At 55.7% G+C, this 20,347-nt stretch overlaps 1 protein-coding gene across 1 annotated transcript; it reads left to right on the forward strand.

Annotated features, from left to right (window-relative positions):
• The first annotated feature begins 2,971 nt into the window (after positions 1–2,971).
• Positions 2,972–11,139, forward strand: LOC105485862 (transmembrane protein 59 like). Its single transcript, XM_011748471.3, has 8 exons — positions 2,972–3,232; positions 3,976–4,120; positions 4,208–4,299; positions 6,085–6,237; positions 7,138–7,240; positions 7,940–8,057; positions 8,160–8,277; positions 10,514–11,139. The coding sequence occupies exons 1-8, from the start codon at positions 3,062–3,064 to the stop codon at positions 10,640–10,642; spliced, it is 1,029 nt and encodes a 342-aa protein (XP_011746773.1). The 5' UTR covers positions 2,972–3,061; the 3' UTR covers positions 10,643–11,139.
• Positions 11,140–20,347: the final 9,208 nt, after the last annotated feature.

Genomic DNA, 20,347 nt, shown 5'->3' on the forward strand with positions numbered 1-20,347 from the left:
CCCTCGGGCAGAGGGAGGGCCTCCCCTTGGGGTGGGGGAGGGACCCCTCCTTAGTCCTGCACGCTCCACTCAAAAACGTCACTTCTGGATTAGAGGTATCAGGTTGGGGGGGCCTCCATCCCCAGCTCCCTCGTGATTCCAGGGCACTGAGGGTGCACCAGGGAGGGGGCAGTGGAAGCGGCACCTTCAGGGTCCTGTGGGGACCCACAAGCACTGGGAGGGAGCAAGGCTGAGAGCTGCCTCTCCCGTTCTGAGAGCCCCGTGCTCAGGACCCCCCTGCCCCCCCAGTATGGGACTAGCTGCCTGGTGTTCCAGGCAGGTGCTTTCAGGAATTAAGGAGCAGTGAGGGTCTGGACACCTGGTTCAGGGTCTGTGGCATAGGAAAGTAGGGCCTGTGTGTACCCTAGGCTTTATAATTTCTGCCCTGGAGGCTGAGCCTGGAGAGAAGGGAAGCCTGGGTCCTCAGTTTAATGCACTCTGGACTTCAGGAACTGAAGGCGGGGCCTGGGGAGTTGCAGACCTGCCTAGGGGATCTGCCTGGAAAGTTGCAGACCTGCCCCAGGGAGGCCAGGTTCCCTGCCCATCTGTACCCTGAGAAGCCTCTGAAGTCTGGATCCCAGGAGGCACCAGCTGCTTTAGGGGGGCAGCCACATCCCTCCTTCCTCCCCCAACAACCCTCAGCAACAACCACCGGCGCCATGGTACCCTGCCTCCTCCCCAGCCTGTACCCTGCTTGGAGGTGGGGGTCAGCAGGGTCGTGGTGAGGGCGGCAAGGGACAAAGGGCGCTTGTCCGCTGCCTGCCTTGACCTCGGCTGCTGTGGCTTCCCGGACGCCTGGCCTGCCGCTGATTCACGCCCAGGCCGGCTTCAGCGCCCCCCGCCTGCCGCCCCCGGCCAGGCCGCCCCGGGGGGTAGGAAGTGGGGGGGGGCGAGGGCGGCGCCGAGTCAACTTTCCCTCTTAAGCCCCGAAGGAATGTCGGCGGATTTCCTGAAACCCGACCCTGGCCGCCCGCCGGCCCGCCCGCCCCTCACCTGGACCGGCTCCCCCGGGAACAGCAGGAGGGGCGCGGGGGCTCACCTTGGGGGCCGGGGTCAAGTCCTCTTTCCGCTCAACCCCCCCAGCGGCCTAGTGCAGCGGAAAGGGGGCTGGGTGGGCGGCAATCAGCCTCTTTCCCTTCTCCCCTCGGGCGACCTGGGTGATCGACCCACTCCTCCAGCCTCAGTTTCTCCTTCTGCAAAAGGGCGCGGGGGTGTCCCTCCTCCCTGATGCGCTTTAAGCAATGCCTCTTGTGCCCAAAGGTCCCCTCCCATCATTGGCAGGGCTCTGCTGGCTTTTCTTTGCTTCTCTCCCTGTCACCTGGACAGAACCACTTTGCAGTCTGAGCGTGTTTCCTCACCCGTATAAAAGGGCAACGCTGCTGGTACCTATCTTATAAGGTTGTTGCAGGAAAAAGTGTTTTGTTGGAATGAATGAAGGACAGTAATTGTGGAGGGGTTAGGCGCACGCGGGCCTCTGGAATTAACATGTGTGGGCTTGAATGCTGTCTTTGCCAACGCGTCCCGGAGCCTAAGTTTCCCACCTGTGAAATGGGGGACAGTATTGGTCACAACACACAGGGCTGTTTCCCAAGGTGCGGACCTGGCGCGCGGGTGGGTTAGAAGCGGAATTCTGCTGGATTCTGGCGCAAACTGCGGGCTGGAGGCCCTAGCCGCCTGGTCGCAGCGGCCTAGCATGGGAGGGGAGGGGCGGGGAGGGGCGGGGAGGGGCGGGGCGGGGCGGGGGAGGGGCCGCACCGGGATCCAGATGTTCGGGGTCCGCCAGGCACAGCCGCGCCTGATTAAGCCACGTGGGGGCCGGCCCGGGGCAGCTGAGATGAAAGCTCGGCCGCAGGCCGGGGGAGGGGGTGCGCCAGGCCCCCACCAGGGACACCCTCCTCCGGGGCCGGAACCTGAGCCGCCCTCTGACCCGCCGACCCTACGAGGCTGTCGCCCGGTCTGCAGGGGCGGAGCGTAGGTGGGGGACCCGCAGGCGGCTGCGCGGCTCTACAGGCACCTGCGCCAGGCATGCCAGCGAAAGCGGCGGCATCTTTGCAGAGGATCCGGGTTTAGAGGGGCGTCCCCCCTCCCATGCCTGGCGGAAAGGAAGCTGGGGGTACCCCCTAACCCGAGATTCGGCTCCTGGGGCTACAGTCCATCGCCCTGGGGTGTGGTGGTTATGGAAGTCAGAAGTGTCGCTATTTGCCCCGTTTTCCCACGAGAATTAGAAATGTTAGCATCTCCCCCTCCCCTTGCTCCTGAGCGTACCTCTGTGTCCCCTCCCACTAAGCCCCAGCCCAGGGGTCTCCAGCCTTGGGGAGATGGGGACAGATCCCCTTGGTCAGTGGATCAGGGCTGGGCCAGAGGCAGGCGAGGCTGAAGGAGCAAGGGAGGGGCTCAGAGGGCTTCCCAGAGGAGTCAAACTGCGCACAAGTTGTCTCCTTTCTAACCTGGGTGTCAAAGGAGAAGATGCCAGGCCTCAGCTGCCGGGTCCTGCGACCCTCACCTTTCTCCCTCTCCGTTCCCTGGTTGGACTCCAGCCCCATCGCCCTCCCTCCTCCTGCAACAAGCTCTTCGCCTCAGGACCCTCGCTGACCCTTGTAGCCCGGACACCCCTTTCTCCTCTTTCCCGCGTGGTAGGCGCACACATCTCCTTCTCCTCCGGGCTTTCCGCTCTCCTCGACATCCCTGGCGAATAGCCCCCTCAGTCCCATCCCCCTATATATTTCCTTTTGGCACCAAGCGCCAGCAGAGATCCCCCGCCCGTGGGCACCAGGGAGGTGTCCTGGGATCCCCGCGATCGGATAGACGGTGGGGGCCGTGATGCACCTGTCCTGCCCGATCCGCACGCCGCGGGTGCCGCAGCTCAGCTCCCCCGCCCGCTCTCCGCATCTCCCACCCCCCCCCTAGTTCCCAGGCTGCCTCGCTCGGGTGACGTCAGCGTCCCGGTCCCCGCCGCAGCCGCTGCATCCTCCGTGCCCGGCCTGAGCCGGAGTCCCCCGCACCCCCCGCGTTCCGCCCGGCCATGGCTGCGGTGGCACTGATGCCACTGCCGCTGCTGCTGCTGCTGCTGTTAGCATCGCCGCCCGCCGCCTCCGCGCCGTCCGCCCGCGATCCCTTCGCCCCCCAGCTCGGGGACACGCAGAACTGCCAGCTGCGGTGCCGCGACCGCGACCTCGGCCCGCGGCCCTCGCAGGTGAGGCGCGTGCGGTGCCAGGTGCCAGCGGGGGACGCGTGATCTCTCCGAAGGGGGAGGCGTTGGGATGGGCTTATCTTGGATGACAGCAGGAGACTTTGGTGGTGGTGGGGTATCCCTGGGGAGGTAGGGGTCGGGAATGCGGAGATTCCTCCAGTGGAGGACGGGATGGGGTGCCCTCTGATGGGGAAGGGCTTGGGGATGCAGGTCCTTGCGATAAGGGGCTGATACCACCTCCTGGGCTCCCTCCGCACTCTGCTGCGTAAGGACCCTCCAGCACCCAACCCCCAGCTCCCTCAGGCCTGACGGTCCCCCCACCTCACTCCTCCCCCACATCGTCTTCCCTCCACACTCAGAGCTACAGCCCCTGCTCATACCCCCACTCCCTAGGATTCAAGCCTGATCTGAGTGTGACCAAAACCCCCTCCTCTGAGCCTCCCCCTCCTCCTCCAGGTCTGAGAATCCTTCTCCATCTCTCCCCTCCTCCCTGGAGCCTAGTTGGGGGAAGGCTCATTTCTATCCACCTTCACTGTCCAGTTCTCTTCTCAAGCTCCCTCCCCATCTCCCTCCTCAGAGCTAAGAGCCCCCACTAATATTTGTAGCCTCTCCCAACTTCATCTCCATCTGGCTAGATTTGGTGGGGAGCGGGAAAGCCTTCGCCTGCCTCCCCTGAATGCTCCGGTCCCCCCACCCTCCTCCCGCCCCTCCCCATGACTTGAGCTCCGTGTCCCACCCTCCCCCAGGCGGGGCTGGAGGGCGCCTCCGAGTCTCCCTATGACAGAGCTGTTCTGATCAGCGCTTGCGAGCGTGGCTGCCGCCTCTTCTCCATCTGCCGATTCGTGGCCAGGAGCTCCAAGCCTAATGCCACCCAAACTGAGTGTGAAGCAGGTGAGGGCCCGCCGGCAGGGTGTACCAGGGTGGGAAGAGGTGACCTGGGAAGGGCCGTCCCCAGTCACCCCCTCCCACTTCCCACAGCCTGCGTGGAAGCCTATGTGAAGGAGGCAGAGCAGCAGGCCTGTAGCCATGGCTGCTGGAGCCAGCCTGCGGAGCCTGAGCCGGAGCAGAAGGTGGGCCTCCGACTGCACCTGGGTCCCCTTTCCCAATACTTCCCCCGCTTGACCCCATGGGAAATCTTCATTCGAATGCAGAGACTCTGCCAGACTCTGCCATACTCTGCGTTCTTTGCCAGGCCTGCCGGGCAACCCCCATCCAGCCCCGTCATGTCTCCAGCCTTAGTTGTCATCTCTGTGACATGCAACAGTGCCCCCCATGCCCCACCACCTTTTGAGGAATAAGTGGCAGAAAACAGCCACCGTTTATCAAATATCTGTCCTGGTTTGAGCCTGACTTCAACCTGTCCCAAATGTCTTTGTGTCACTCGGAGGCACCAGGGACAATGTCACCCCCATTTAGTGTCCAGGGGGCAACCTCCCAGGTCATACACAGGGCTGTGCAAGGGGCGAGATTTGAAGCCACCAGGGCTGTGGCCACTCCTCACCTCACTCATCTTAGGCACCCCCTTCCCCTGTGATTAGCTGGTGGTCACTGTCACCTGGAGGGGCTCAGAACTGCGATTCAGAGTGGAGCAGCCTTGCTTTGCGAGCACGCACACGCTGCCTTGTGGGAGAAGTAAAAACAGCTCGTCTATGTAGTCCAAGCAATGCTGCATCAGGGGAAACTGAGGCACAGAAAGTCATGTAGCATAGCCAGAGACCTGGGGGCTGGGACTCTGCAGAAAGCCCTTTCACCACTTCTCCCATTTTTCCTCCACCCCTTCCCAGCTTTCACTGCTGTTCAGAAAAGCTCACTGCACTGTCAGCCCTTCCGATTCAGAGCTCCCTCTTTTTCATTTTGTTTTGTTTTGTTTTGTGTTTCGTTTCGAGATGAAGTCTTGCTCTGTTGCCCAGCCTGGAGTGCAGTGGCACAATCTCGGCTCACTGCAGCCTCCGCCTCCCTGGTTCATGTGGTTCTCCTGACTCAGCCTCCTTTGCAGCTGAGATTACAGGCACCCACCACTACAATCGGCTACTTTTTGTATTTTTAGTAGAGACAGGGTTTCATCATGTTGGCCAGGCTGATCTTGAACTCCTGACCTCAAGTGATCTTCCCACAATCTCCCAAAGTGCTGGGATTACAGGCGTGAGCCACCATGCCTGGCTATTAGAGCTCTGTCTTGATTCTGTCAAAATAAGAATAATGAGGATGATGATATTTTTAGTAATAGGGACTACTACGCATTAAGTGCCTGTGCTGTGCCAGGCACTTGGCAGGCATCCTCTAGTTGAAATTTCATGGCTACTCCATGAGGGAAGAGAATGGTACACATTTTAGGGCTCAGAGAGCACAATCCACTTCCCTAAGGGTACACAGGAAGCCAACTGCCACGCTGAGATCTGTGTTCACTGTAAGAAGTCCAATTGGCTCAAATCACTTAGCCACATCCAATCCAAGTGAATTCTCCCAGCTCCCCTCCTATTAGTTTATTTATTCATTTATTTATTTGAGATGGAGTCTCACTGTTTCACCCAGGCTAGGGTTCAGTGGTATGATCTTGGCTTACTGCAACCTCTGCCTCCCGGATTCAAGTAAATCTCATGCCTCAGCCTCCCGGGTAGCTGAGATTTCAGGTGTGCACCATCATGCCTGGCTAATTTTTGTACTTTTAGTAGAGACAGGGTTTCGCCATGTTGTCCAGGCTGGTCTCGAACTTCTGGCCTCAGGTGATCTGCCTGCCTTGGCCTTCCAAAGTGCTGGGAATTATAGGCGTGAGCCACCACACCCTGCCCCCTCCCATTCATTATTTAATACCCTATTTTGGTGCCATCTTTGTGTCTTGGACCTTTTTTCATCAGAGAACGGTCCTGGAGGCTCCAAGTGGGGCCCTCTCCCTCTTGGACTTGTTTTCCACCCTCTGCAATGACCTCGTCAACTCAGCCCAGGGATTTGTCTCCTCCACCTGGACATACTACTTGCAGACTGACAATGGGAAGGTGGTGGTGTTTCAGGTGAGACCCCTGACAGGGGCCATGCCACAGTGGCAGATGGGTGGGCAGGATAAGAAGCTGGGATGCATTTACTCTTGGCTCATGAGATGCAAAGTCCACAGTGGGCAAGCTTCAGGCACAGCTGGATCCAGGGGCTCAGTGTCTCACTCCATGCCTTGACACTGCTTTCTTCTGTGGTGGCTTCATTCCCAGGCATTTACTTCCTCTTGGCAGTAAGGTGGATGCCAGAGGCTCTAGGTCATAAACACTTTGGGTTTTTTTTTTTTTTTTTTGAAATGGAGTCTCATTCTTGTTGCCCAGGCTGGAGTGCAATGGCATGATTTCAGCTCACTGCAACCTCTGCCTCCCAAGTTCAAGTGATTCTCCTGCCTCAGCCTCCTGCCTCAGCCTCCCGAGTAGCTGGGATTACCGGTGGCCACCACTACACCTGCCTAATTTTTGTATTTTTAATAGAGATGGGTTTCTGCCGTGTCGGTCAGGCTGGTCTCGAACTCCTGACCTCAGGTGATTCATCCGCCTCAGCCTCCCAAAGCACTGGGATTACAGGTGTGAGCCACTGTGCCCAGCCCCATCTGGGGTTTTAACTGAGCTGGGATTTACTCTGATTGGCCCTGGATGGATCATATGACCATCTCTCAGGCAATCCACTGGCTTGGTCTGGATCATGTTCCTACTTCCAGAGCTAAAGGATGGGGTTAAGGCAAATGGAGGAGTCCATGAAAGCAGAAAACAACATTCCTGACATCAAGCCCACAGCGCATGGGATGGTGTCCTGCCTACTGTCTCCCCAGGAGAACTGGGTATCAGCTGGGCGTGGGACATGGCAGTCACAGAGGGCCTGCCTGGGCCCAGGAATGCTGTTCTCACAGGCCTCTCTGTGCTGTCTTGTTCCTGGCCCAGACCCAGCCCGTAGTGGAGAGCCTCGGCTTCCAGGGGGGCCGTCTGCAGCGCGTGGAGGTGACCTGGCGAGGCTCCCACCCTGAAGCCCTGGAGGTGCACGTGGGTAAGGTGCAACCCAGACCAGTGTTCCTTCCATGGGTGACCCCACTGCCACAAGGAGTCTGCCTGGCAAACAGACCCTCTAGGATTGGGATCTCCATCTCTCAAGTCCTGGGTTCTATGGCTCATCCCCCAGGGCTCCACAGCCCATCTCCCAGGGTTCCATGGTCTATCTCCCAGGGTTCTGTGGTCCACCTCCCAGGATTCCATGGTCCACCTCCCAAAGTTCCGTGGCCCATCTCCCCAGGTTCCATGGCCCATTTCCCTGGGTTCCGTGGTCCATCTACCAGGGATCCATGGTCCACCTCCCAGGGTTCCATGGTCCACCTCCCAGGGTTCCATGGTCCACCTCCCAGGGTTCCATGGTCCATCTCCCAGGGATCCATGGTCCACCTCCCAGGGTTCCATGGATTCATCTCCTAGGGTCATCTCTTAGGGTCCATATCCCAGGGTTTCATGGGTTCATCTCTCAGGGTTCCATGGTTCATCCCCTAGGATTCTGCAGTTCATCTCCCAGGGTTCTGCAGTCCATCTCCCAGGGTTCCATGGTCCCTCTCTCAGCATTCTGTGGTCCATCTCCCAGGGCTCTGATCTCTATTCCAGGACTCCATGACCCAGGTCCTGACCTCCTCCCTCCTGGTCATGGTTATTGTGGCTGCTTGGCAAAGACCTGGTGGTCGCTGAGTGGTAGCTAATCTCTCAGACCCTGTAGGCCCCCTGGACAAGGTGAGGAAGGCCAAGATCCGAGTCAAGACCAGCAGCAAGGCCAAGGTGGAGTCTGAAGAGCCGCAGGACAATGACTTCCTCAGTTGCATGTCCCGGTGGGTGGCAGGACCCTGGGGGTGGGAGGGGGGTGGGACTGGAGGTGCGGGTCTCCCTGGCCCCAGCCCGGGCAGCTGAGTGGTGCCTGCCGGGCGGGGCAGGCGCTCGGGTCTGCCTCGCTGGATCCTGGCCTGCTGCCTCTTCCTCTCCGTGCTGGTTATGCTGTGGCTGAGCTGCTCCACCCTGGTGACCGCGCCTGGCCAGCACCTCAAGTTCCAGGTGGGTGGGATCTGTGAATGGCACTGGGCTGAGGGAGGGGATGGAGGCAGAGAGAGCTGCTTGCTGGCCCTGGCTTTAGCCACCTGCTCCCACAGACACCAGGACCTCAGACTGTTTTTTTCTTTTTTTCTCATATATATGTACATTTTGAGACAGAGTCTAGCTCTGTCGCCCAGACTGGAGTGCAATGGCACCATCTCGGCTCACTGCAACCCCCACCTCCCGGGTTCAAGCAATTCTGCTGCCTCAGCCTCCCCAGTAGCTGGGATTACAGGTGTGGGCCACCATGCCCAGCTAATTTTTGTATTTTTAGTAGAGATGGGGTTTCGCCATGTTGGCCAGGCTGGTCTTGGGCTCCTGACCTCAGGTGATCCATCCGCCTCAGCCTCCCAAAGTGCTGGGATTACAGATGTGAGCCACCATGCCCAGCCTACATATATATATACACATATACATATATATACACACACACACATATACATATACATATATATACACACACACACACATATATATATATTTAAGACAGGATCTTACTCTTTCACCCAGGATAGAGTGCAGTGGTGCAATCACAGCTCACTGCAGCCTCGGCCTCCCTGGCTCAAGAGATTCTCCTGCCTCAGCCTCCCGAGTAGCTGGGACCATAGGCACTTGCCACCATACCCCACTAATTTTTGTATTTTTTGTAGAGATCGGGACTGTGTTGCCCAGGCTGGTCTCGAACTCCTGGGCTCAAGCGATCCACTCGCCTTGCCCTTCCAAAGTGCCAGGATGACAGGCATGAGCCAACTCACCCAGCCAGGACCTCAGACTTGCTGCATGACCTGGAGCCACTTTCTTCACTGCCCTTTGAATTGGCGGAAGAACATCCACTCTTCTTCTCTTTTTTTTTTTTTTTTTGAGATGGAGTCTCTGTCACCAGGCTAGAGTGCGGTGGCACAATCTCGGCTTACTGCAACCTCTGCCTCCTGGGTTCAAGCAATTCTCCTGTCTCAGCCTCCCGAGGACTAGAGGCGCAAGCCACCATGCCTGGCTAATTTTTGTATTTTTAGTAGAGATGGGGTTTCACCATGTTGGCCAGGATGGTCTCGATCTCTTGACCTTGTGATCCTCCCACCTCGGCCTCCCAAAGTGCTGGGATTACAGGCATGAGCCACCGCACCCAGCAGAACATCCACTCTTAGTTGGGGAGACAGGAAGTCAGAGGTGGCCACACTTCTGTGGTGCGGGCCTCACCTCTGTGGTGCCCAGGTATGTTGGTGACACCTCTGTGGTGCCCAGAGCCTGGGCAACATAGTGAAACCTAGTCACTACAAATAATTTAAAAATTAGCTAGACGTGGCCAGGCACAGTGGCTCAAGCCTGTAATCCCAGCACTTTGGGAGGCTGAGGCAGGCGAATCACCTGAGGTCAGGAGATTGAGACCATCCTGGCTAACACGGTGAAACCCCGTCTCTACTAAAAGTACAAAAAAATTAGCCGGGCGTGGTCATGGGCGCCTGTAGTCCCAGTTACTTGGGAGGCTGAGGCAGGAGAATGGTGTGAACCTGGGAGGCGGAGCTTGCAGTGAGCCGAGATCGCGCCACTGCACTCCACCCTGGGCGACAGAGCGAGACTCCGTCTCAAAAAAAAAAAAAAAAAAAAAAGAGAGAAAGAAAGAAAGAAAAGAAAAGAAAAAATTAGCTAGACGTGAAGGTGCATGTTTGTGATCCCAGCTACTTGGGAAGCTGAGATGGGAGGATCACTTGAGCCTGAGAGTTTGAAGCTGCAGTGAGCTGTGATGGCACCACTGCACTCCAGCCTGGACAACATAGCAAGACCCCATCGCACACACACATACACACACACACACACACACACACACACACACAGAGTCCAGGTGGCTCACACCTGTAATCTCGGCACTTTGGGAGGCTGAGGTGGGCAGATCACTTCAGGTCAGGAGTTCGAGACCAGCCTGGCCAACATGGTGAAACCCTGTCTCTACTAATAATACAAAAATTAGCTGGGCGTGGTGACGTGCACCTATAGTCCCAGTTACTCAGGAGGCTGAGAAAGGAGAATCCCTTGAACCCGGGAGGCGGAGGTTGCGCCACTGCACTCCAGCCTGGGCAACAGAGAGAGGCTCTCAAAAAATAAAAATAAAAAAAATCAGAGGTGGGAAGGAGACTTGTCAGGGTCGGGGGCTTGGCTACTCTGCTTCTCTCCACTTCCCTTCTCCCCTCTCTTCCTGCAGCCTCTGACCCTGGAGCAGCACAAGGGCTTCATGATTGAGCCTGATTGGCCCCTGTACCCTCCGCCGTCGCACGCTTATGAGGACAGCCCGCCACCCTACAAGCTGAAGCTGGACCTGACCAAGCTGTAGGCCTCCGCTGGCCCCATCATTGCCAACTGCAGGGGCCCCTTGGGCCTCACTTGCCCTGAGCCCAGGAGTCCAAGGGTAGGGTGGGTCCAGCCTTGAGCCCCTCCACCCCCAAATCTTTCCTCTCTTCCCAGTCCCACCCCTTGCCCCACAGAGTCCTGGGGACGCAGTGTCCCAGCTGGGAGGAGGGTGGGATTGGGCGCTGGTTCTTCCTTGTCCCCGCTTTCTCCGGGGCTTGCTACTTTTTGTCTTCTATTGTGTGGCTTTCTCAGTATTTGAACCCCAGTCCTGTGTCGCCATCCTTTTTCCTTCTCTGTCCCCTCTCTGGGGGGGCTGAGGCCAAGGGGGAGCTACATCTTGCTAAGGTTTCTCCCTTCTCCCCATCCCGATCTCCAGAGACCCAGCTTCCGAGAGATGGGGTGTGGGCATCTCCATGCCCTGACAGTGTGTGCCTGGGGCTTGTCTGGGGCTGGGGAGGAATAAACCATGTGTATAAAAGAGTCTCAGGCTGAGCCTGCTTCTGTTCAGTTGTCTGTCTGCCCTTGGGGTGTGGCCCATGCATAGCTGTGACCCCTGCCGAGCAGGACCTTTCTGACATGGGAAAGTCCTGGAAACCCAGGTAGCACCAGGGACTGAAAGTAGCTGTCTCTCGGAAGGGCACTCCCTCTGCTCTAACTTCCCTGTGCTGAGAGTCACCCTCTCAGCTACAGATGTACCTGGAAAACTGGCTTGTGGCCAGGCGCAGCGGCTCATGCCTGTAATCCCAGCACTTTAGGAGACCGAGGCAGGAGAATCATTGGAGCCCAGAAGTTCCAGACTGTCCTGGGCAACATAGCAAGTCCCCATCTCTACCAAAAAAAAAAAAAAAAAAAAAAGCATATATGTATATAATTAACTGGGTGTGGTGACTTGAGCCTGTGGTCCCAGCAACTCGGGAGGCTGAGGCGGGAGGATTGCTTGAGGCGGGGAGGTGGAGGCTGCAGTGAACTATGATTGCGCCACTGAACTCCAGCCTGGGTGACAGAGCATGACTCTGTCTCAAAAAAAAAAAAAAAAAAAGTGGCTTGTGCCACCCATCTGACAGGGGCAGTTCAGCGTCCCTTCCTGTGCCTGATGTCCCTCCCATGAAGGGACAAGTTGCATGTTGAAGAGGACTTGATTTTGTAGCCACCTGGCTTCCAGTCTACTTTTTTTGGAGACAGAATCTAGCTCTGTCGCCCAGGTTGGAGTGTGGTGGCACGATCTCAGCTCATTGCAACCTCTGCCTCCTGGTGGCATGATCTCAGCTCACTGCAACCTCCGCCTCCCGGGTTCCAGTGATTCTCCTGCCTCAGTCTCCAAGTAGGTGGGATTACAGGCGCACGCCACCACGCCCAGCTAATTTTGGTATTTTCAGTAGAGACGCAGTTTCACCATGTTGGCCAGGCTGGTCTTGAGCTCCTGACCTTAGATGATCTGCCCGCCTCAGCCTCCCAAAGTGCTGGGATTACAGGCATGAGCCTCTGCACCCAGCCAGCTTGATTTATTTATTTTTCAAAAAATGAGACAGGGTCGGCCGGGTGCAGTGACTCACACCTATGATCCCAGCACTTTGGGAGGCCAAGGCAGGCGGATCATGAGGTCAGGAGATCCAGACCATCTTGGCTAACACGGTGAAACCCCGTCTCTACTAAAAATACAAAAAAATTAGCTGGGCACAGTGGCGGGCGCCTGTAGTCCCAGGTACTCCGGAGGCTGAGGCAGGAGAATGGCGTGAACCCAGGAGGCGGAGCTTGCAGTGAGCCAAGATGGCACCACTGCACTCCAGCCTGGGTGACAGAGCGAGACTCCGTCTCAAAAACAAAACAAAACAAAACAAAAAATAAGACAGGGTCTCACTCTGTCCCTCATTCCTGTCTGTTCTGCAGACTCCTCCAGATTCTTCTCGTAATTCCGCTTTGAGATTCAGTTAACTTGAGTTGGTTCCTGTTGCTCGAAACCAGAGATTCCTGACTGATATAGGGCCTCATCCCCTGGGCAGAGCTGGGGATGAGGAGCATTACGGCCCCAGCCCACAGGCAATGGGGTGGAGATTCCCAGCGATTCCAGGCTGTTGGAGTGACAGTGGGTTGGCAGGTTGGAGCAGCAAATTAGATGATGCCTACTGGGGCTGCGTGTAAGACTCTCCACCCTTCACCCTACCCTGATCCTGGAAGGTTGATCCACTTGGGCCCTCTTCTTTCCACTGGAGTCAGTCAGAGGGACCACTGGCAGGAGATGAGAGGAGGGCGGAGTCAAGGTCTTTCCTGGTGTCCTTCCCAGCATCCCCTGACCCAAGACCACAGCTTGACCAAATGGCCTCCCCTGGAGATATTCAAGATCTCTGGAGGGGATGGGCGTGGTGACTCACGCCTGTAATTCCAGTACTTTAGGAGGCAGAGGAGGGTGGATCAACTGAAGTCAGGGGTTCAAGACCAGCCTGGCCAACGTGGTGAAACCTCCATCTCTACAAAAATACAAAAATTAGCTGGGCGAGGTGGCGCAAGCCTGTGTAATCCCAGCTACTTGGGAGGCTGAGGCAGGAGAATCGCTTGAACCCTGGAGGGAGAGGTTGCAGTGAGCCGAGACTGGACCATTGTACTCCAGGTTGGGCAACAAGGGTGAAACCCTGTCTCAAAAAAAAAAAAAAAAAAAAAAAAAAAAACCCTTGGCCTGGCACGGTGGCTCATGCCTGTAATCCCAGGACTTCGGAAGTCTGAGGCGGGAGGATCACTTGAGTGTAGGAGTTTGAGACCAGCCTGGGAAATATAGCAAGACTCATCTCGACAAGAAGTTTAAAAATTTAGCCAGGCCTAGAGGTGGGCACCAGTAATCTCAGCTGCTGAGCTCAAGCGGAGGCGGAGGTGTCACTTGAGCCCAGGAGGACAAGGCTGCAGTGACTCATGATTGCACCAATGCACTCCAGCCTGGGTAAGAAGAGTGACCAAAAAAAAAAAAAGATAAATAAAAATAAAAGGCTGGGTGCGGTGGCTCATGCTTGTAATCCCAGCACTTTGGGAGGGTGCAGCAGAAGGATTAGTTGATGCCAGGAGCTCAAGACCAGCCTGGCCAACATGGTGAAAACCCATTTCTACTAAAAATACAAAAAATTAGCCGGGCGAGGTGGCCCATGTCTATAATCCCGGTTACTTGGGAGGCTAAGGTATGAGAATTGCTTCGACCTGGGAGGCGGAGGTTGGAGTGAGCCGAGATCATGCTACTTTACTCTAGCCTGGGCGAAAGTGAGACGCTTTCTCAAATAATAACAATAATAGGCTGGGCGTGGCGGCTCCCGCCTGTAATCCCAGCACTTTGGGAGGCTGAGGCGGGCAAATTGCCTGAGCTCAGGAGTTCAAGACCAGCCTGGGCAACATGGTGAGGGACCTGTCTTTTTTTTTTTTTTTTTGAGACCGAGTTTCACTCTGTCTCCCAGGTTGGAGGGCAGTGGCGTGATCTCAGCTCACATCAACCTTCACTTCCCAGGTTCAAGCGATTCTCCTGCCTCAGCCTCCCGAGTAGCTGGAATTATAGGCACATGCCACCATGCCCAGCTAATTTTTGCGTTTTTAACATTTTTTATTTATTTATTTATTTTGAGACAGAGTCTCGCTCTGTTGCCCAGGCTGAAGTGCAGTGGCGCGATCTCGTCTCAGTGCAAGCTCCGCCTCCCAGGTTCACACCATTCTCCTGCCTCAGCCTCCCGAGTAGCTGGGACTACAGGCATTCACCATCATACCCGGCTAATTTTTTGTATTTTTAGTAGAGACGGAGTTTCACCTGTTAGCCAGGATGGTCTCGATCTCCTGACCTCGTGATCTGCCCTCCTCGGCCTCCCAAAGTGCTGGGATTACAGGCGTGAGCCACCGCGCCCGGTCAGCATTTTTTTTATTAGAGATGGGGTTCCGCCATGTTGGCCAGGCTGGTCTTGAACTCCTGACCTCAGGTGATACGCCTGCCTCGGCCTCCCAAAGTGCTGCGATTACAGTGTGAGCCACTGCACCCAGCTGAGGTACCCGTCTTCATTAAAAAAAAAAAAAAACTGACCAGTTGTGGGGGCATGTGCCTCTAGTCCCAGCTACTAATGTGGCTGAGGTGAGAGGATTGCTTGAGACTAAGAGTTTCACATTAGCTCGGGCAACATAGCAAGACCCTTTCTCTAAAACAATTTTTTAGGCCAGATGCAGGCAACAAAGCGAAGCCCTGTCTCTACAAAAAATATACATATATACAAAATTAGCCAGGTATTATGGCAGCTGCCTGTAGTCCCAACTACTCCCAGATACTTGGAAGGTTAAGGCAGAAGGATTGCTTGAGCCTGGGGAGGTTGAGGCTGCAGTGAGCTGTGTTTGCATCACTGCACGCCAGCCTGGGTGATAGAGTAAGATCCTGTCTCTGACATGACATCATGCCAGGCTAATTTTTTAATTTTTTTTGAGACACAGTCTTTTTTTTTTTTTTTTTTGAGACGGAGTCTGGCTCTGTTGCCCAGGCTGGAGTGCAGTGGCGCGATCTCGGCTCACTGCAAGCTCCGCCTCCCGGGTTCACGCCATTCTCCTGCCTCAGCCTCCCGAGTAGCTGGGACTACAGGCGCCCACAACCGCGCCCGGCTAATTTTTTGTATTTTTAGTAGAGACGGGGTTTCACCGTGGTCTCGATCTCCTGACCTTGTGATCCGCCCGCCTCGGCCTCCCAAAGTGCTGGGATTACAGGCGTGAGCCACCGCGCCCGGCAGAGACACGGTCTTTCTGTTGCCCAGGCTGGAGTGCAGTGGCACGATCTCGGCTCACTGCAGTCTCTGCCTCTTGGTTTCAAGCGATTCTTGTGCCTCAGTCTCCCAAGTAGCTGGTATTACAGACACCCACTATCATGCCTGGCTAATTTTTTGTGTTTCTAGTAGAGACGGGTTTTCACCATGTTTTCCAGTCTGGTCTTGAACTCCCGACCTCAAGTCATCCACCTGTCTCAGTCTTCCAAAGTGCTGGGATTACAGGCATGAGCCACTGCGGCCAGCCCCACTGTGGATTTAAATGGCTACTGTCACTGGTCAGCCCAGTTTGAAAGGGACTTCATTTGGACTCACTCTGTCTCCTTGCCTGGCCCCGTTTCTCATCTGAGTGGCTCTAGACATCTGGGCTGCATCTTGATTCTTAACTGTTCTCACCTCACTTCATTCCATCAGCACGGCTTGTCCCCTAGGCCTGCAAAGCATACCTCTAGCCCACAAGCATCTCTTTGTCTCCATGGCAACCACCAAGGTCCAAGCTGCCCCAGCTTCTCACTCAGCAATGGTGCCCACCTCCTTCTCTTGGGGCTTCCGGCCTCTCCAGCCACCCTCTGGTTCCATCTTGGATAAAGCAAAAATCTGATCCCAGAGTTCACACCTTTCTGGGGTTTACCATTGTCTTGAGGAGCCCAAATATCACCAGACAGCAAAGATTCCCACAATTGGGTCTCACTAACACCTCCAAGCGCTTCTGTGAGACTCTGCCCCTCACTCCTTCTGCTCCAGCGGCTGCGTGAGGTTCTATCTGGATTTCTTGAGCCTATCTTTTTCCTTCCAGCCCCAGGGCCTTTGCACATGCAGTCCCCTCTGCCAGGAGCACACTCCTGGTCCTGCTTCACCAAGTTCTCAGCCACGTCAGCATCCCCTAGGATCCCCATGTTTCACTTCCTGTCCATCTTCCCTGCTCTGATGACATTCATCGTTGATTAAGAATTAATTGTTGGCTGGGCGCAGTGGCACATGCCTGTAATTCCAGCACTTTAGGAGGCCGAGGTGGGCAGATCACCTGAGGTCAGGAGTTAGAGACTAGCCTGGCCAACATGGTGAAACCCCGTCTCTACTAAAAATACAAAAATTAGCCGGGCGTGGTGGTGCGTGCCTGTCGTCTCAGCTACTCAGGAGGCTGAGGCAGGAGAATTGCTTGAACTGGGGAGGCAGAGCTTGCAGTGAGCCGAGATCATGCCCCTGCACTCCAGCCTGGGCAACAGAGCAAGACTCCATCTTTTTTTTTTTTTTTTTTGAGACGGAGTCTCGCTCTGTCGCCCAGGCTGGGGTGCAGTGGCGCGATCTCGGCTCACTGCAAGCTCCGCCTCCCGGGTTCCCGCCATTCTCCTGCCTCAGCCTCCTGAGTAGCTGGGACTACAGGCGCCCGCCACTTCGCCCGGCTAGTTTTTTGTACTTTTTAGTAGAGACGGGGTTTCACCGTGTTAGCCAGGATAGTCTCGATCTCCTGACCTCGTGATCCGCCCGTCTCGGCCTCCCAAAGTGCTGGGATTACAGGCTTGAGCCACCGCGCCCGGCCTCCATCTTAAAATAAATACAGGCCGGGCGCAGTGGCTCAAGCCTGTAATCCCAGCACTTTGGGAGGCCGAGGCGGGCGGATCACGAGGTCAGGAGATCGAGACTATCCCTGGCTAACACGGTGAAACCCCGTCTCTACTAAAAATACAAAAAACTAGCCGGGCGTGGTGTCGGGCGCCTGTAGTCCCAGCTACTCGGAGGCTGAGGCAGGAGAATGGCGTGAACCCGGGAGGCGGAGCTTGCAGTGAGCCGAGATCGCGCCACTGCACCCCAGCCTGGGTGACACAGCGAGACTCCGTCTCAAAAAAAAAAAAAAAAAAAAAAACCCATAAATAAAAATAAAAATAATAGAGGCCAGGCAAGGTGGCTTACACCTATAGTCCCAGCACTTTGGGAGGCTGAGGCAGGTGGATGGCTTGAGGTCAGGAGTTCGAGACCAGCCTGGCCAACATGACAAAATCCTGTCTCTACTAAAAATACAAAAATTAGCTGGGCGTGGTGGCTTAGGCCTATAATCCCAGCTACTCAGGAGGTTGAGGGGGGAGAACCTAATTATCCTGCTCACCTATGAAGAGCTTTTGATCTTTGCCAGCCTGGCAGCCACCTCTTCTGTGCCATCCCTCCTGCCTTTTGGTCTTGGAGACCAAAATGCGCTTGTCCTCATTTTGAATCAATGGTCCGGCCTCGGAGTCTTTTCCACAGCTCCCCTTTGCTTTGCAATGCTGTTACGGACTTGGTAGGCATCTGCCCGGCACCTGCAGTCTTCCTCCTTCCTTTGTTTGTTTGATTTTTGTTCTTTCACCTGTTGTCCAGGCTGGAGTGCCGTGGTGCAATCATGGCTCACTGCAGCCTCGACCTCTCAGGCTCAAGTGATCCTCCCACCTCAGCCTCCCAAGCAGCTAGGATGACATGTGAGTGCCACCACAAGGGCTAATTTTTTAAGTATTTTGTATAGACAGGATCTCCCTATGTTGCTCAGGTTGGCCTTGGTCTTGAACTCCTGGGTTCAAGCGATCTACCCGCTGTGGCCTCACAAAGTACTGGAATTCCAGGTATGAGCCACCGAGTTGGGCTGGCAGTGTTTTTGTTGGCTCTTTTCACAGCCTTGTGTAGTTGATCCCTTTTTTTTTTTTGAGACAGAGTCTTGCTCTGTCGCTCAGGCTGGAGTGCAGTGACGTGATCTTAGCTCACTGCAAGCCCCGTCTCCTGGGTTCAAGTGATTCTCCTGCCTGCCTCAGCCTCCCGAGTAGCTGAGGCTACAGGAGTGTGCCACCATGCCTGGCTAATTTTTGTATTTTTAGTAGAGATGGGGTTTTGCCATGTTGGCCAGGCTGGTCTCAAACTCCCGACCTCAGGCGATCTGCCCTCCTTGGCCTCTCAAAGTGCTGGGATTATAGGTGTGAGCCACTGGGCCTGGCCTTGATCACTTCTTGAATCCCGTGACCAGCCTAGGATTAGGTCCAGAGTGGATGCCTCACAAATGTAGAATGAGTCATGCCAGGTGGTATGGGCACAAACAGTGAGCTCCATAGGTGCGTGGAAGTGGGAGGGCACTCCCTTCCAACCAGGTGGTGAGTGATGGCTGCCTGGAGGAGATGGCAGTCAAGTTGGGTTTTGAGGGGTGAATATGATCTGGGGAGAAGGGAGGGTGTCCCAGGTGGAAGGAAAAGCATTGTGTGGGTGTGTGCGTGTGTGTGTGTTAGATCTGTCTGTGCATGTAGGTGTGTCAGAGGCGTCCTGGGGTGTGTGTGTTTGCCTACAATGTCTTCAACCCTTTCTCTCTCTCTTTTTTTTTTTTGAGACCAAGTTTTGCTCTTGTTGCCCAGGTTGGAGTGCAGTGGCGCAATCTCGGCTCACCGCAACCTCCGCCTGTCAGATTCAAGTGATTCTTCTGCCTCAGCCTCCCAAGTAGCTGGAATTATAGGCGTCTGCCAGCACATCAGGCTAATTTTTTGTATTTTTAGTAGAGACAAGGTTTCACCATGTTGGCCAGACTGGTCTTGAACTCCTGACTTTGTGATCTACCTACCTCAGCCTCCCAAAGTGTTGGGATTACAGGCATGAGCCACTGTGCTCAGCCTATTTACTTCTTTACAGGTTCATTTTCTGCCTCCTACATCACTCAAGACTGGGCTCGGCCGGGCGCGGTGGCTCAAGCCTGTAATCCCAGCACTTTGGGAGGCCGAGGCGGGTGGATCACAAGGTCAGGAGATCAAGACCACGGTGAAACCCCGTCTCTACTAAAAATACAAAAAATTAGCCGGGCGCGGTGGCGGGCGCCTGTAGTCCCAGCTACTCAGGAGGCTGAGGCAGGAGAATGGCGGGAACCCGGGAGGCGGAGCTTGCAGTGAGCCGAGATCGCGCCACTGCACTCCAGCCTGGGCAACAGCGTGAGACTCCGTCTCAAAAAAAAAAAAAAAAAAAAAAAAGACTGGGCTCACTGGGAGGGCAGGGCTGGGTCAGCTGTGATCCCAGCACACATAAACGCAGATCGCAGAGGAATGACCCAACAAAGGTGTCTGGGAGAGAACCCTGCGTGCCATGCAGAGGCCTTGGGGCTGCTCTGCCCAGTAACCAACCCCTGACCCTATCCTGACTCCCAGGAGAGAAAGGCCCTTTTGACCATGTGGCTGAAGACCAGACTCACCGCAGCTCTGTCTCCCAGCTTCAATTTCCTCTTCTGTTCTAGAGCCCTGCCCCTCCCTCCATTTTCATCCTGAGCTGCACACAGACCTGGTGGTGGGTGGGTGGGTGGCTGGCGTCATGGCAACGGTAGCACAGGGTTGCCATGGCAACTTGGTTCCCTAGTGACAGCCCTGAGTTTCTTAGCCCAGGGGTGGCAATCCACCGGGAAGAGATGGGGAGAGGGTGTCCCCAGCATCCAGCTGGCACACAGGGGACATTCTGTAAACACTTGGAGGGTAGGATGGGGATGCATGGTGGCTGTCTTTTCCTGGGGCATGAAGAGGAGACTTCAGGTCCCTGCTGGGCTCCACACAACTCCTGGCACACTCTCCTTCCTCAGGGCCCCCATCCAGGCTGTTCCCTCTGCCTGGAGGCTGTGCCCTCTTTGCTCCTTCTGGCCAACTCTTCAGCCTGACCTCCTGGCTCAGCCCCAGCTTTTATCATGGTGACAATTAAGTGATGGCTTGTTTGCTTGTGTGATGATTGGTTTAATAAATGTTCCCTCTGCCAGATGCGACGCGCTAGGCGTCTCGGTCACAGCTGTGTCCCACACACCAAGGAGGCTGCTCTCAATACATCTTTGTCGACACTCTGCATCCTTGCTCTGCCTTGCCCACTTCTTCCGAGCCAATGCGGCCTCATCTCTATCCCTTGAGCTTTTTCTGGCACTGGGCTTAGGTCCTTCACATTATGTCCTCTCA

The sequence above is a fragment of the Macaca nemestrina genome, chromosome 20 (genome assembly GCF_043159975.1).
Source record: "Macaca nemestrina isolate mMacNem1 chromosome 20, mMacNem.hap1, whole genome shotgun sequence".
NCBI lineage: Eukaryota > Metazoa > Chordata > Mammalia > Primates > Cercopithecidae > Macaca > Macaca nemestrina.